General features: G+C 46.1%; 1 protein-coding gene across 1 annotated transcript; it reads left to right on the top strand.

Annotated features, from left to right (window-relative positions):
* The first annotated feature begins 3469 nt into the window (after nucleotides 1-3469).
* On the top strand, nucleotides 3470-9804 carry LOC101133170 (sialic acid-binding Ig-like lectin 14). The gene is made up of 7 exons (XM_019016641.4): nucleotides 3470-3572; nucleotides 3657-4040; nucleotides 4237-4515; nucleotides 4764-4817; nucleotides 6258-6515; nucleotides 6622-6757; nucleotides 6897-9804. The coding sequence occupies exons 1-7, from the start codon at nucleotides 3536-3538 to the stop codon at nucleotides 6937-6939; spliced, it is 1191 nt and encodes a 396-aa protein (XP_018872186.2). The 5' UTR covers nucleotides 3470-3535; the 3' UTR covers nucleotides 6940-9804.
* The last annotated feature ends 6312 nt before the right edge of the window (nucleotides 9805-16116 follow it).

Here is a 16116-nt window from a genome sequence, read left to right as displayed (position 1 = left end):
GGCTCAGCAGAGTCTAGTCTCAGTAAAGCAAGCAGAGTGATTAGGTAAAAACAAATAAAATCCTGCCCCTTCTCTGTTCAACCCCTGTCTTCACAATTTGCTCAGTGTGATGGTTAATTTTAGGTCTCCACTTGACAGGGCCATAGAGTGCCCTGGTATTTGCTCAAATACTATTCTGGGTGTTCCTGTGAGGGTGTTTTGGGATGAGATTAACATTTAAATCAGTAGACTTTGAGTAAAGTGGATTGCCCTCCTCAGGGTGGGTGAGCCTTGACCAATCGGTTGAAGGCCTGGATAGAGCAAAAAGCCTGGCCCTCCTATGAGTAACGGGAACTCCTTTTGCCTGACTACCTGCAAGCTGGGACCTGAGTTTCCTCCTGCCTTTGGACTGGAGCTGAAACTTCGGCTCTTCCTGGATCTCCAGCCTGGAAGCTTGTGGGCTAGAGCTACACCATCAGTTCTCCCAGGTCTCCAGCTTGCCCACTGAGGATCTTGGGACTTTTCTGCTTCCATAATTGTGTGAGTCAATTCCTTATAATAAACACACACACACACACACACAGACACAGACACACCCCCTTGATTCTGTTTCTCTGGAGAACCCTGGCTAATACAGTCAGCAAAAGTCAGGTTTTTGTTTTCAGTTTGAAAGTGGGTACTGTTTATTAGAAAAATAAATCATGGTAGACACCTTAGTTCATTCTTCTAAGAAGTCTGTTGATCTGGTGCTCCTTGTTGCCAGCATCTCCACCTTCTACAAAATGGGTTGTCTCTTTCCTCCTTCTACCTTGTGGAGAGGATAATTTGAAGGGCTACGGGAAGTTATTTCTTCAAATCATTTTCCAGCAGTACAGGTCCCATGAATCGGATCCTCATATAGCAGATGATGCTATATTTACATATTTATCAAGCAATCGAAGTGTTATCTGTCAAAGCAATTTGCTTCTTACTGATTTTGTCATAACCACGCTTGTAGGTTAGTTCATTTACTGACTTCAGGTTTGGGTGCCCCCATGCGATATGTGGTTCTGAATCCTCAGCCTGTTAATTGATGCTTTATTGAGCTTCACAAAGCTTCCATTGGAGAGTTGACAATGGCGAAGAAGCTGCAACACCTTTCGGACCTTTGGGCTCCCACCATTGACCCCTCAGATCCTGATGACAAAGGCCAATTTGGGTTCTGCAGGTGCATAGAAGTTGCCAGCTTTTCTTGCCTTCCTTGCATTCAAATTTCAGTTCTGTCCATCTGCCTATATTCTTTGTGATAGTGCTTTGCTTTTTCCTAGAAAAGCTTCTTCCTTGTCTTTCGAAGCATCTTTTGGGCAAAATTCCTTCTCAGGCGCTCGATCTTCAGCTCTGTGAAATCGCTTCACTTTTTCTTAAGGGTTTCTGGCACAGCAGGAACCTTCTTTTTCTTCTTCCTCTCTTTGACACCCTCCATGGTTCCAGCTGGACAAGAAAAAAGTGAACTTCTTATGAGAGCTCCCAAATCTCTTCATGATCAGACCCAGGACACCTCCAAGACCTACCCTCCTACCATCTTCCCCACTGATCACCCCTCAATGCTGGCATATGGCTATTTTCCAAGCACACCACGTGTGTTCCTACCTTGGGACTTTCAAATGTGTGGTTCCCTTGGAATGGATACCAGTGGACTCATTCCCACACGCCCTTCACATCTTTACTCAAATGTCACCTCCTCCAAGTGGCCCCCCAAGCCATGCTGTAAAAAATTTTATCATCATGCCTGTCATACCAACACTGTGGGAGGCTGAGACGGGTGGATCACCTGAGGTCAGGAGTTCGAGCCCAGCCTGACCAACATGGAGAAACCCCATCTCTACTAAAAATACAAAATTAGCCAGGTGTGGTGGCACATGCCTGTAATCCCAGCTACTTGAGAGGCTGAGGCAGGAGAATCACTTGAACCTGGGAGGCAGAGGTTGCAGTGAGCTGAGATCACACCATTGCACTCCAGCCTGGGCAACAAGAGCGAAACTCCGTCTCAAAAAAAAAAAAAAAATTATCACTCCTCACTGATTCCTCTTCTGTGTTCCTGTTTTTATTTTTTCTTAGAATATATTATTCTTTAGCAGACTGTGTATTTTAATTTCATATTAAATGTTTGTCTTCCCTCTAGGATTTTTATTTTATTTTCTCTTTTTCTTTTCTTTTTTTTTTTTTTTTTTTTTTTTTTTTTGAGATGGAATCTCGCTCTGTCTCCCAGGCTGGAGTGCAGTGGTGCGATCTCAGCTCACTGCAAGCTCCACCTCCCGGGTTACGCCATCCTCCTGCCTCAGCGACCCCAGTAGCTGAGACTACAGGCGCCCGCCACCACGCCCGGCTAATTTTTTGTATTTTTAGTAGAGACGGGGTTTCACCATGTTAGCCAGGACGGTCTTGATCTCCTGACCTCGTGATCTGCCCGCCTCGGCCTCCCAAAGTGCTGGGATTACAGGCGTGAGCCACTGCGCCTGGCCTTCTTTTTTTACTGTTCTTCGTGGAGCACGGGTATGCATAAGCAGTGTGCCCAGAGGAGCCCCCACTAGGATTTTTGACTTACCTTCTCATCCTAAGAGTTTATCCTTTGCTGTATCTCCAGCTCCTAAAACAGGGGGCCTGGTGCACCATAGGTGCCCATGAAGCATCAGTTGAATGAGCGAATTCTCGGGGCCAGACACTGTCCTAAGCACTTTACACGTGAGACCTCACTGAATCCCCACACAGCAATTCTATTATTGTCTGTATTTTTCAGCTGAGCAAACTGAGGCACAGAGAGGGTAGGTAACTTTTGTAAAGTTCAACAGCCGGTAGGTGAGGGGTCTGGGTTCACACTTGGTATTCCATGTCCTCAACGTCCACATTTCAAATGCCCGGCTCTCAAGCCTCACCTGGCTGTCAACATCAGGGCTGGGGTCTGACGCTGCCTGGGACAAGGACAAGGATGAGATGAGGGACCCAAATCCAAATGGTGGCGGGGACCACATCTCTCTTGACTGCTAAGGACCCGGTCATGTCCACCTGATGTGTTTGTCCCTGACAACTTGCCTTCCCTCTGGAAAGAGGAAAGTCTTCCCCACCTGAAACCCCCAGCGTGTGCTTCCCTCACCACAGCTCCTGTCATGTCATAAAGGATTTATTCTCCCATCTCGCTGAGGGTCCCGAGGCCCTGACTCCCAGGGAGCTGGCCAAGTGGTGTTCTCCTTCCTATGTAGACAAAGGTGCATAAGGAAAGTGCTGCAGCTATGGGACCTGGTGACCTCAGGAGTCTAGACTTACAAGTCTGGACAAGCCCCTCTGGGGGCCTCAGTATCTTCACCAGCGGCGTCCAGTCGGGGTGGGAGCAGGATAGCTTCCCAGCTCCCGCCTCACCCCGACAGCACGTGATGCTCAAGTTCCCCTTCTGTGCGTGTCCACAGCTCTCACTCACCCTCCGGCTTCCTGTGGGGCTTTCTCAGCCCCACCCCACATTTGGGGCATTTCCTTCCCTAACAGCGGGACCTGGGACTGGGCTGGGGCCCTGGCGGATGGAGACATGCTGCCCCTGCTGCTGCTGCCCCTGCTGTCGGGGGGTGAGTGAGCTGAGGGAGGAGGGACAAGCACAGAGGTGAGAAGGGGGGGGCTGGAGCTGCAGCTGAGCCTCTGTGTCCCCCCAGGGTCCCCGCAGGAGGAGCCAGGCTACGAGCTGCAAGTGCAGAAGTCGGTGACGGTGCAGGAGGGCCTGTGCGTCCTTGTGTCCTGCTCCTTCTCTTACCCCTGGAGATCCTGGTATTCCTCTCCCCCACTCTACGTCTACTGGTTCCGGGACGGGCAGAGCCCATACTACGCTGAGGTTGTGGCCACAAATAACCCAGACAGAAGAGTGAAGCCAGAGACCCAGGGCCGATTCCGCCTCCTTGGGGATGTCCAGAAGAAGAACTGCTCCCTGAGCATCGGAGATGCCAGAATGGAGGACACGGGAAGCTATTTCTTCCGCGTGGAGAGAGGAAGGGATGTAAAATATAGCTACCAACAGAATAAGCTGAACTTGGAGGTGACAGGTATGGCAGAGGCCCTAGGAGAGGACCCCGGGACGTGGAGACCCCCGTATGAGAACAGGGACAGGAGTTGGGCAGGGGCGGCTGGAGGAGGTGTAGGACTTGGGGCAGGTCGGGGCCTGAGGCCTGGCCACTCTCGGGGTCACACCTTAAGTCCTCAAGCCCCTGGGGCCCAGGTATCTCCCTGTCTCCTCCTCAGCCCTGATAGAGAAACCCGACATCCACTTTCTGGAGCCTCTGGAGTCCGGCCGCCCCACAAGGCTGAGCTGCAGCCTTCCAGGATCCTGTGAAGCGGGACGACCTCTCACATTCTCCTGGACGGGGAATGCCCTCAGCCCCCTGGACCCGGAGACCACCCGCTCCTCGGAGCTCACCCTCACCCCCAGGCCCGAGGACCATGGCACCAACCTCACCTGTCAGGTGAAACGCCAAGGAGCTCAGGTGACCACGGAGAGAACTGTCCAGCTCAATGTCTCCTGTGAGTGGTGCTGGGGACACAGCTGAGTCCTCAAGGGCAGTGGGAGTGAGGGGTGTGTGTGTGTGTGTGGTGCGTGTGTAGAAGAGAGAGAGAGAAAGAGAATGATAACCAGGGAAAACTCGTGTGTGGGCAGGAAGGACAGCCTTTCCCACTTGGTGGGTTTCTGTGGCCCCTCCTTGGGTCCCTCCCGGGACCACGCCCATTCCTCTTGTCACCTCTGAAGCTAGGGCTGTATCTTTCTATCCCAGATGCTCCACAGAACCTCGCCATCAGCATCTTCTTCAGAAATGGCACAGGCACAGGTAGGAAAGACCCTCTTCCCTCTGGGGCTGTGATGGGAGCCTTCTATTAGCTCAGGGTTCAGCATTGGGAGAGGAGACCCTCCCTCACCCCTCAGCCCCTGGGTCTGGGTCCCTCCTGCCCCCAACCCCCCAATCCCAGTCACTAAGATCTTGCACGAACAGACCTAGTATTTCTTTTGGCTTCTCCCTTTTCTCTGCTCTCTTTTTCAGATTTATTTTTTCATTGTGAGAAAATACACATAGCACAAACTTTGTCATCTTAGCCATTTTAAAGAGTACAGTTCAGCAGTGTTAAATGTGTTCACATTGTTGGGAAACCAAACTGCGGAGCTCCTTTTATCTGGCAAAACTGAAACTTTGTACCCACTGAACAGCGACTTTCCACTTCCCCCTCCTGCCACCAAGCAGTCACCATTCTACTTTTCTGTCTCTGTGAGTTTGAGTACTCAGGACACGCTGTTCCCTTTTCTTGAATTTCTGCCTGCTCCCATGTCCTCTGATGCATGCCCTGCTTCATCTCTAACTGATCGTCCTTTTTGGGAGCCTTCGACTTTCCCACCTCCCGCAGCTCTGTCCCAGAACCCAGTTCTTCCCCTCCACATTCCTGAGTGATCCGATCTCTCCTTGACCCTGTCCTGATGCCTCCCACAACTTTATATCCCGCCCTTTCTCTGAGGCACAGATCTGCACATTTAGCCGCCTCCCTCGGATGCTTCTCGGCTCCTCCTTCCCTGTTGATCCCAGGGCTGTTCTGGACATCGCTGTAGACAGCACCCTTTCTCATCAGCTGTTCCGCGAGTCCGCAAGTCTTAACACCTTTACTTCACCAATCATCACTTCCCTCCTCATCCCCTTGGTTCCAGGCCCAGCTCAAGTCTCGTGCTCAACCCTGGCCCATTGCCTCAGCCTCCTCCCAGCCTCCCTGCCTCCCATCCCACTTCTCTCCAGTCCGGGACCTACTTGGCTCCAGCAGGATCTTTCTAGATCCAGTGCTAACTCTGTTTCCCTTGCTTATAGCCCCCTCTTGCTTTCCAGGATAAAGCCCAAGGCCCTCAATCTGGCACCCAATGCTCCAAAAGATCTGAGCCTGCTTCTACCTCCATTATCGTGTCTTGGGAGCTCTGGGTCCTCCCTGCCAAGTTGCGGATCTAGGAGCCTCTTTCCTCGTCTGCCTGTCTCAGTTCTTGGCATGTCTGCACCTGAGCTGCCCATCCACTTCTCCTTAATGTGAGAACTCCTCCTCATCTGTCTTTTCTCAGCTCAGCCACCTTCTTTCTGGTAGCCTGACCTGATCACCAAGTCCTCATCCTTTCACCCATGACTAGTCCATTCTCAGCACTCACCACACAGTCTTGTCTTTCTTCTTGCAGCTCAGTGGGAGGAGTGAGGGAGAATTGGGCCTCCCAGCTCCACTCATCTGGCTGTGCTTCTCTTTCCCAGCCCTGCGGATCCTGAGCAATGGCATGTCAGTGCCCATCCAGGAGGGCCAGTCCCTGTTCCTCGCCTGCACAGTTGACAGCAACCCCCCTGCCTCGCTGAGCTGGTTCTGGGAGGGAAAAGCCCTCAATCCTTCCCAGACCTCAATGTCTGGGACCCTGGAGCTGCCTAACATAGGAGCTAGAGAGGGAGGGGAATTCACCTGCCGGGTTCAGCATCCGCTGGGCTCCCAGCACCTGTCCTTCATCCTTTCTGTGCAGAGTGAGTTGCAGGACAGGTGCTGAGGGTAGACAGCCCGGTGAGGTATTCAGGTTGGTGGGAGGGACTGAGGCCTGGTAACAGCACCTTACCTTCTCCTTTCTCCCAGGAAGCTCCTCTTCCTGCATATGTGTAACTGAGAAACAGCAGGGCTCCTGGCCCCTCGTCCTCACCCTGATCAGGGGGGCTCTCATGGGGGCTGGCTTCCTCCTCACCTATGGCCTCACCTGGATCTACTATACCAGGTGAGCCGGACTGCCTGTCTCCAGGAAGCTCCTGAGTTCCAGGTGGGGCTGAGCTGTCCTGCCCCAGGACAGCTCAGCCCCACCTGGAATTAGAACTGAAGTGGCTGGTGCTGATCTGAGGCCCATGTTGGCTCTGCAGGTGTGGAGGCCCCCAGCAGAGCAGGGCTGAGAGGCCTGGCTGAGCCCCTCCCGCTCAAGACAGAACTGAGGTGTGGACACTCAGCCCTGTGGGACACATGCAGGACATCACTGTCAGCTTCTTTCTGGAAGCTCACATCCCACTGACTACCCCTCTTTTCCTTCCTGCCCCATACCCCTTCTACTTATTCCCCTCTGCTTGTGAGTCTTGCCCCACCACACCTGCATCCCCATCTGCACCCCATCCCCTCTCCACCTGCCCTTCTCTTCCCTCTCCATCCTCCATCTCCAGCCCTGTGAAGGGAATGTACTTTCGGTCTTATACCCCCATTACCCATTACCCAAAAGTTACCTTTTTTTTTTTTTTTTTTTTTTTTTTTAGAGACAGAGTCTCACTCTGTTGCCCAGGCTGGAGTTCAGTGGCACAATCTCCGTTCACTGCAACCTCCACCTCTGGGGTTCAAGCAATTCTCCTGCCTCAGCCTCCCTAGTAGCTGGGATTACAGATGCCTGCCACCACACCCAGCTAATTTTTTTTTTTTGTATGTTAGTAGAGATGGGGTTTTACCATGTTGGCCAGGTCTCGAACTCCTGACCTCAAGCAATCCACTGCATTGGCCTCCCAAAGTGCTGGGATTACAGGTATGAGCCACCATGCCTGGCTGCCAAAAGTTACCTTCTTAACACTTGAATTTCTGGTCTCCTCAGCTTCCCTATCCATATAGGCACAGAGAGGCAGCATTTGTTTTCCAGTTAAAACTACCTCATTGTGATTATTATCCAATACAATTGTTATAAAATAAGTAAAACTTTTATGAAACAATACAACATAACAGATTTTACTCTTTAATGCCTCTGTGAGAGTTTGTAGACAAAAATTATGTCTTTTTTTTTTTTTCTTTGAGACAGAGTTTCTATCTTGTTGCCCAGGCTGGAGTGCAATGGCAAAATCTCAGCTCACTGCAACTTCTGCCTCCCAGGTTCAAATGATTCTCCTTCTGTCCGTATACAAGAAGGCAATACCTGTATTGTCAGGTTCTGTGCATCGTATAACTGGAACCAAACATATTTGCTTTAGGGTCTGCTTTCATTTCTTCAGTGTGGTTTTCCCAGTTTATCCATGTTGTTACACGTATCAATAGCTCATTCTCGGTTTTGGTGGGGTTTTTTTTGCTTTTAATATCGTACAGTCAGCCTTCTGTATCCACTGGTTCTGCATTTTCCCTTTAATCACTTTTGCTGCACCACAAAAATTTTGTTATGTTGTATTTTTATATTAGTTCAAAATATTTCCTTCTTTCCTCTGAGATTTCCTTTGAATTCACGGATTGCTTAGAAGTGTGTTGTTTAATTTCTAAGTGATTGCAGATTTTACTGGTTTTTTATTTTTAAACAAATTGTTACTACTTTCTTTTTAAGTTCCATTTTAATAAACACACATGCTTGATATGATTTTTTTTTAACTTTTAAGTTCAGGGGGTACAAGTGCAGGTTTGTTACATAGGTAAAGTGTCATGGGAGTTTGTTGTACAGATTATTGCATCACCCAGACAGTAAGCCTAGTGCCCATTAGTTATTTTCCTCATCCTCTCCCTCCTCCCACCTTCCACCCTTTGAAAGGCCCCAGTGTGTGTTGCTCACCTCTATGTATCCATGTGTTCTCATCATTTAGCTCCCACTTACAAGTGAGAACATGTGGTATTTGGTTTTCTCTTCTTGTGTTAGTTTGCTGAGGATAATGGTCTCCAGCTCCACTCATGTCCCTGCAAAGGACATAATCTCATTCTTTTTTATGGCTGCTTAGTATTCCATGGTGTATATGTACCACATTTTCTCTATCCAGTCTACCACTGATAGGCAGTTAGGTTGATTCCATGTCGTTGCTATTGTGAATAGCGCTGCAGTGAACGTATGCATGCATGTGTCTTTGTAATAGAATGATTTATATTCCTTTGGGTATACGCCCAGGAATGGGATTGCTGAGTCGAATGGTATTTCTATGTTTAGGTCTTTGAGGAATCGCCACACTGTCTTCCACAATGGCTGAACTAACTTTCACTTTCACCAATCGTGAGAGTCTTTTATATTGGTTAAGTTTGCTTGATGACACTGGTCTATCTTGGTGAATGCTCCATGTGTGCTTAGAAAGAATGTGTATTGCCCTGTTATGGGACGAATATTAAATGGCAATTAGACACAGTTGTTCAATGGTGTTCACTTTTATAGCTGGTAACTTTTTTGTCTACTAGCTCAGTCTATTACTGAGAGAGGAATGTTGAAGTCTCTGATCCTAATGTTGGATTTGTCAGTTTCTCCTCTCAGTTTCATCAGTTTTTGCTGCATGTATTTTTAAACTCTGTCGTTAGGTGCATACATATTAAGAATTCTCATGTCTTCTTAAAGAATCAACTTAAAAAAATTTTTTTTTGAGACAGAGTTTTGCTCTTTTTGCCCAGGCTGGAGTGCAATGGCGCGATCTTGGCTCACTGCAACCTCCGCCTCCCAGGTACAAGTGATTCTCCTGCCTCAGCCTCCCAAATAGCTTGGATTACAGGCACGCACCGTCACGCCTGGCTAGTTTTTTTTGTATTTAGTAGAGACAAGGTTTCACCATGTAAGTCAGGCTGGTCATGAACTCCTGACTTCAGGTGATCCACCCGCCTCAGCCTCCAAAGTGCTGGGATTATAGGCGTGAGCCACCGCAGTTGGCTGAATCAACTGTTTTACATTATGTAACATCACTTTTTGTTCCTGTGATTTTCTTTGCTCTTAAGTGTACTTTGTCTGCTATTAACATAGCCATTCCAGTTTTCTTTTGACTAGTATTTGCATAGTATGCATTTTCACATCCTTTAAGTCCTAGCCTCACCTCATTATATTTGAGGTGAGCTTTTTAGAAAGCATATATATGGGTCACACTTTTAATTTTAACTCATTCTGACAATCCCTAATTTTTTTAGAGTATTTGCATTTAATGTTATTATTGATATGCTTGAATTTAGGTCTACCATTTTATTACTACTATTTTTCTTTTTTTATTATTTATTTTATTTTATTTTACCATTTTCCTGCCCTGTTTTGGGATTATTCAAACATATTTTAGTATTCTGTTTCAATTTATTTACTGTGATTTTTTTTGTTTCTGAGACAAGGTTTTGCTCTGTAACTCAGGTTGGTGTGCAGTGGTACAATTATAGCTCACGATAACCTTGAATTCTTGGGCTCAAGTGAGCCTCCCACCTTAGTATCCCAAAGTGCTGGGGATGGACAAGCATGAGCTGCTGTAACTGGCCATATCAACTATGGTTTTTTTTTTTAACAGCTGTATTGAGATATAATTCGCATACCATAGAATTCACACTTTTTTTTTTTTTTGAGATGAAGTCGTGCTCTGTCGCCAGGCTGGAGTGCAGTGGTGCCATCTTGGCTCACTGCAGCCTCCGCCTCCCAGGTTCAAGTGATTCTACTGCCTCAGCCTCTTGAGTAGCTGGGATTACAGGTGAGCACCACCACACCCAGCTAATTTTTGTATTTTTTAGTAGAGACGGGGTTTCACCATGTTGGTCAGCCTGGTCTCGAACTCCTGACCTCGTGATCTGCCGGCCTCGGCCTCCCAAAGTACTGGGATTACAGGCATGAGCCACCGTGCCTGGTCTTCTCCTCTTAATTTTTATTTGTCTTTTATTACTTTCTTTTATAGTTGCCTAGTTACTAAAATATGCATCCTTGACATATTGCAATCTTTCTTACATCAGTATTTTTATCTCTTGAATAATACAAACAACTATATCTTCAGATACATATACCATTTCTCCCACCATTTTTTATTATTATCCTATATTTTACATCTATAAATGTTATCAACTTCATAGAACATTATAGTTTGATTTAAACAATGACGATTGTTAAAAATTACCTACGTGGTCACAATTCACTCATGAAATTCAAGACTTCTATCAAAAATTATTTCTTTTTAGACTGAAGAACTTACTTTTGTTTATACTGCAAGTCTACTGGAGCTCAACTCTGTTGGTTTTTTTTTTAACATGAAACACCATTTTAATTTAATTTTTGAAGAATTCTTTGTCTGGGTGTGGAAATCTGGATGATACTTTAAAGATATCACTCCTTTGTCTTCTGATTTATAGTTTCTTTTGTTATATCATCTTCATCATTATTGTCACTTCATTGAAAGTAACCAGTTGTATATTTCATATATCTGATTGATTTTAATATTTTCTTACTATCATTTGACAATAAGTTCTTACTATTGAGTGGAATGGGGGGCAGAGAATGGGGGTGAGGAATACAAGTGGAGATTGAGTTGGAGCTGCTGGTGGTCTCTGTCTTTCCTATAGAAGAGGTGTAGATTCTTTCATGGAGTAGGAGGGTCTGTGTGACCTCATGCTGTATGCCATCTCCTACACCTGCAATTCTGAGAATGACTGCAATTAAGCTAATGGTCTGGGACAAACCTCGAATAAATGTGAGCAACTAATTCAATCTCTTTTTTCTAGTGGTTATAAATGACTCTAGATCCAAATGTACAAAATAGAGTCCAAGTTGATTCTAACTTCTTTGAGACCCTCAAATCAACAGTTCCCTGAGGACTAGAATCTCTCAGGTTGTTGAAGTAGGTGGAACTGAGAGGTACTTGGAGTTCTCATGTGAGATGTACCCTGGGACCTAAGAGCCTTGCTGTGAGACTGACAGGTACAAGTCTTCTCAAGGAGAGAGCAAGAAGATGGGGACTGGAGGAGGCATCAAAGCCCAGCTTCAAGAGGACCCCCTGCTATTCATGCTATGGAGAGTAGCTAGCCAGAAACCGTGGTGAGAACATGACCCTCAATTTTTCTTGAATAACTCCTATCCTCTCTACCTGGGGACCTGAGATGCCGTGTACTTTGATTCTCACCTTCACCTTGGTTCTCCAGGAGATCAGAAACAGCCTAACTGTTCAGGTGCCATTTCCTGGAGCTGGGGCAACCACATTTTCTCTATCCAGTCTACCACTGATAGGCAGTTAGGTTGATAGCCAAAACATGGAAGCAACATAAATGTCTATCAGTGGATAAATAGAGAAACAAAATGTAGTATGCATCAAATAAAATCTTATTCAGCTTTAAAACGGAATGAAGTTCTAACAAATGCTTTAATGTGTATGACTTTGAAGACATTATGCTAGGTGAAATAAACCAGACAGAAAAGCACAAATGTCATAAGAGTCTACTTATATGAGATACTTAGATAGTCAAATGCATAGATACAGAAAGTAGAATGACGCTTGCTAAGGGCTGGGATGAGAAGGAAATGGAGAGTCAGTGTTTAATGAGTACACAGATTCAGTTTGGAAAGATGAAAAAGTTCTGGAAATGGATGGTTGTGACAGTTGTAAAACAAGATGAATATATTCAGTGCCACTGAACCACACACTTAAAAATGGTTAAAATGTTAAAATTTGTGTTATGCATTATTTTACCAAAATAAAACTTTTTTTGTCAACACTTTCAATCAAATATAATAGAAATGTAAGCTGAATATATCTATCCAATGGATGCCCAATCAAAAGTAAAGACTTCATAGCTACCAGAGTGTTCTCTCAGTCCACACCTCTCCTAGTTGGAGTCCTTCATAATTGCCTCCACATAATTCCTGCCTCAATTTATCATACCATCAACTCAGTCACAGGTTGTAACTTTGTTCTCAGCTCCTCCTCTCCTGCTTTGAATTTGTTAAAATTGTACTGCACCAGGCTGATATCTTCCAAGAGTTTAAGAGCAGATTTAAGTTTTGATGGTACGAACCAGTAATTCCCAAATCTTGCATCCTGTTCAGATTTTAAGATCCCCAGAAAGTAACTGGATCTCTCATGCTTAATAATCACAGAGAACCCAAAGCTGCCAACTTACCACAATATGTGGGAGAGTTCCTAAGGGTGATGGGTGATTGACATATGCAAGCTGGTATCCCTTCCCCAAACGTGAGAACAAAGACTTCTTTCCTGCCTTTCCCAGCACTTTGTACAAGTATATTTTGGGTAGCACTCTTCATTCAAGGTTTGGGAGCAGCAGAAAGGAATGGCTCTTCAGGATAAGAAGTAGGTTAAATTGGATGCTAGACATCGTGTTGCAAAAATTCACCATTCATCCCCACCACAGAAAGTCTTTCACTGGATTTTGTGTCCTATTACCACGTTGTTGAGTCCAAGAGGTCATCCCCCAAATCCTCATCTCATTGCCACTGAATCCAGAACTTTTAAAAATACTTTCTCTATCCTCCACAAGGGGGAGCCTTAACGTTCATGTTCCTTTTTTTTATCCAGCATCATTTTAGCTTCCTCTTCACCTCATCCTTCAAAAGTTTATACATCCAAAATTACCACTAGTAATTTTGTCGTCTGAATTTCACCTCAATAAAAAATATTATCACCAGTTTAATTTGAAAACAAAGTAGTGATAAACTATATACACACTTCTCTCTTGAGGCAAACTCTGTAGCCCTTCTTGAATGTGAAAATGGTAATTTCTTTACCTCAATTATTTTTTTCCTTCTTTCACCCAATTCTGTATTTTGTGTTACTTTACTTTTATTAGAATGGGCATTGTGCCCCTGAGGTGGGCCAGCCTGGCCTCTTCCTTGCCCTTGGGGCCCAGATTTCCTGGTAGAGGCTGTGGGGAAATTTCCTTTTCTGCCCTTCTGTCTATATCTTGTGGCTTCTGGTTGCAATTTCCTCTTCTGTCACCCCACCTGTTTCTTGCACTTAATAGACAGCACAGAGGATGGGGGTTGGGGGAATGAAGCTGTCCCACGGCAAGATCTGGGATCTCCAGCTTGAGAGATGCCTCTAGTGTTGAGTGGGGCAAATGCTTGAGAGGACCAGGTGAGGTTTGGGGCTGGCCCTACAGGTATCTCTGTCTCTCACCCAAGGAAACAAGTGACCTAATGTTTTGTACATTCTCCTACACCTGGGATCCCGGAATCCTAAAACTCACTGCAGCCAGGCACGTGGTAACTGTTCTCTAGTGATCACAAAGAGAGGGTGAAAATAAAAAATATAATTCCCAAGATCAGTGTCACCTCCTCAGTTGCTCCCAGGACAATAACTCTTCTCTGAGTACTGGGGGATTCCAGATGGGAGTTAGTGGGAGATATATCTTAAGAGGATGTGGTATAACATAAACCTTTTATCTAAGGAGTCACTGTGAGAGTGACAGGGGCACAAGTTCTCCAAGAGTGAGCAACAAGAGGTGGAGATGAGGGTGGGACCACACATGGAGTTACTCATCACTCCGAAGGGACCCTGGAGCCAAATGGAGAGGAAACACCCATTACCTTCTCTCAAAAAGGTGCTGCCTTCTCCTTTCAGGGACCTGAGACCCATGACTGCTACCTCACTCCTTGTCTCAGTGGTCATCTTTACTTCTGGGCTTCAGGTGCTCTGCAGGTGCCCTTCAGTTTTCCCCTTTGGAAGCCAGAGAAACATGGAGAGAATCAGCCTCCTTAGCATAGCTTATGGGAGCTGGAGTAGGATGTCAGGGTCCTGGGGAGAAAAGACCTTTGGATGTGCAGGTCCTGTGGAGGCAAGACCTCAGAGAGGTAGAGCTCAGTGTCTGGGCCAGGGGTCAAGTTTTCAATCTTTCTCTTTATAAATAGTGTTATTGGCTGGGTGTGGGGGCTCACACCTGTAATCCCAGCACTTTGGGAGGCCAAGGTGGGTGGATCACGAGGTCAGGAGATCGAGACCATCCTGACCAACATGGTAAAACCCCGTCTCTACTAAAAATTCGAAAATTAGCTGGGCTTGGTGGGGTGTGCTTGTAGTCCCAGCTACTCCGGAGGCTGAGGCAGGAGAATCGCTTGAACCTGGGAGGCGGAGGTTGCAGTGAGCCAAAATCATGCCACTGCACTCCAGCCTGGGTGACAGAGCAAGACTCTGTCTCAAAAAAAAAAATAAATAAATAATAAAAATAAACAAATAAATAAATAGTGTTATTTATGTTTTGCTCAGAAATCCTTTCCTACCTCAAATTCATGGTGATTTCCTGCTATATTATTTTCTAACAGCTCTATTGTTTTCTTTGTCATATTTAGACCTTCAAGCTACCTGTACTTGACTTTTATGCATGAGCTGGGAGTCAAATTTCATTGCAAACTTACTGCAAACTTGATTGCATTAAGTTTTGCCCACAGATATTTTTTGAAAAGTTCACCGGGCCCAGTGGCTCATGCCTGTAATCCCAACACTTTGGGAGGTTGAGGTGGGAGGACCGCTTGAGCCCAGAAGTTTGAGACCAGCCTGGGCAACATAGTGAGACCCTGTCTCTACAAAAAATTAAAAAATTAGCCAAGCATAATGGTGCATTCCTGTAGTCCCAGCTATTTGGGAGGCTGAGATGAGAGGATTGCCTGAGCCCAGAGAAATAGAGACTGTGGTGAGCCCTGATCACACCATTGTACTCCATCCTAGGTGACAGAGACACTGTCTCAAAAAAAATTAAATAAATAAAAACCCAAAATAAATAAAAAGAAAAATTTATCATTTGCCACTTCCTCTATCACACTTGATGTTTCCTGTGGTTGAGGTCTATTTCCAGGCACTCAATTTTGTTCCACTTGGTCAATACATAATTGTCATTTTTTTTTCAGACAAGGTCTCACTGTGTCACTTTGTCACCTTGGATGGAGTGCAGTGGTGCAATCTTGGCTCACTGCAACCTCCACCTCCTGGGCTCAAGTGATCCTCCCACCTCAGCCTCCCAGGTAGCTGAGACTACAGGCATGAGCCACCCATGCCCAGCTAATTTTGGGTTTTTTGTACAGATGGGGTGTCACCATGTTGCCCAGGCTGGTCTTGAATTCCTGGGCTCAAGTAATCCTTCTGCCTCGGTCTCCCATAGCGCTGGTATTACAGGTGTGAACCACTGAAATGGGCCTATTTTCTCACATTTTTAAAAATTTGAGACAGTCTCACTCTGTCACCCTGGGTGGAATGCAGTGGCACAATCTTAGCTCACTGCAACCTCCACCTCCTGGGTTCAAGCAATTCTTGTGCCTCAGCCTCCTGAGCAGCTGAGATTATAGGCACATGCCATGATGCCCAGCTAATTTTTGTTATTTTTTAGTAGAGACAGGGTTTCACCATGTTGGTCAGGCTGCTCTCAAACTCCTGACCTTAAGTGATCCATCTGCCTCGGCCTCCTAAAGTGCGGGGATTACAGATG

The sequence above is a fragment of the Gorilla gorilla genome, chromosome 20 (assembly GCF_029281585.2).
Source record: "Gorilla gorilla gorilla isolate KB3781 chromosome 20, NHGRI_mGorGor1-v2.1_pri, whole genome shotgun sequence".
Taxonomy (NCBI): Eukaryota; Metazoa; Chordata; class Mammalia; order Primates; family Hominidae; genus Gorilla; species Gorilla gorilla.
The sequence above is the reverse complement of the archived record's forward strand: the minus strand, read 5'-3'. Positions and strand labels throughout refer to the sequence as shown.

Coding starts and splice junctions, on each gene's coding strand:
- LOC101133170 (XM_019016641.4), top strand. CDS start 3,536: ATGCTGCCCCTGCTGCTGCTGCCCCTGCTGTCGGGGG. Junction 4,041..4,236: donor GCTGAACTTGGAGGTGACAG/GTATGGCAGAGG, acceptor TCTCCTCCTCAG/CCCTGATAGAGAAACCCGAC. Junction 6,758..6,896: donor ACCTGGATCTACTATACCAG/GTGAGCCGGACT, acceptor TTGGCTCTGCAG/GTGTGGAGGCCCCCAGCAGA.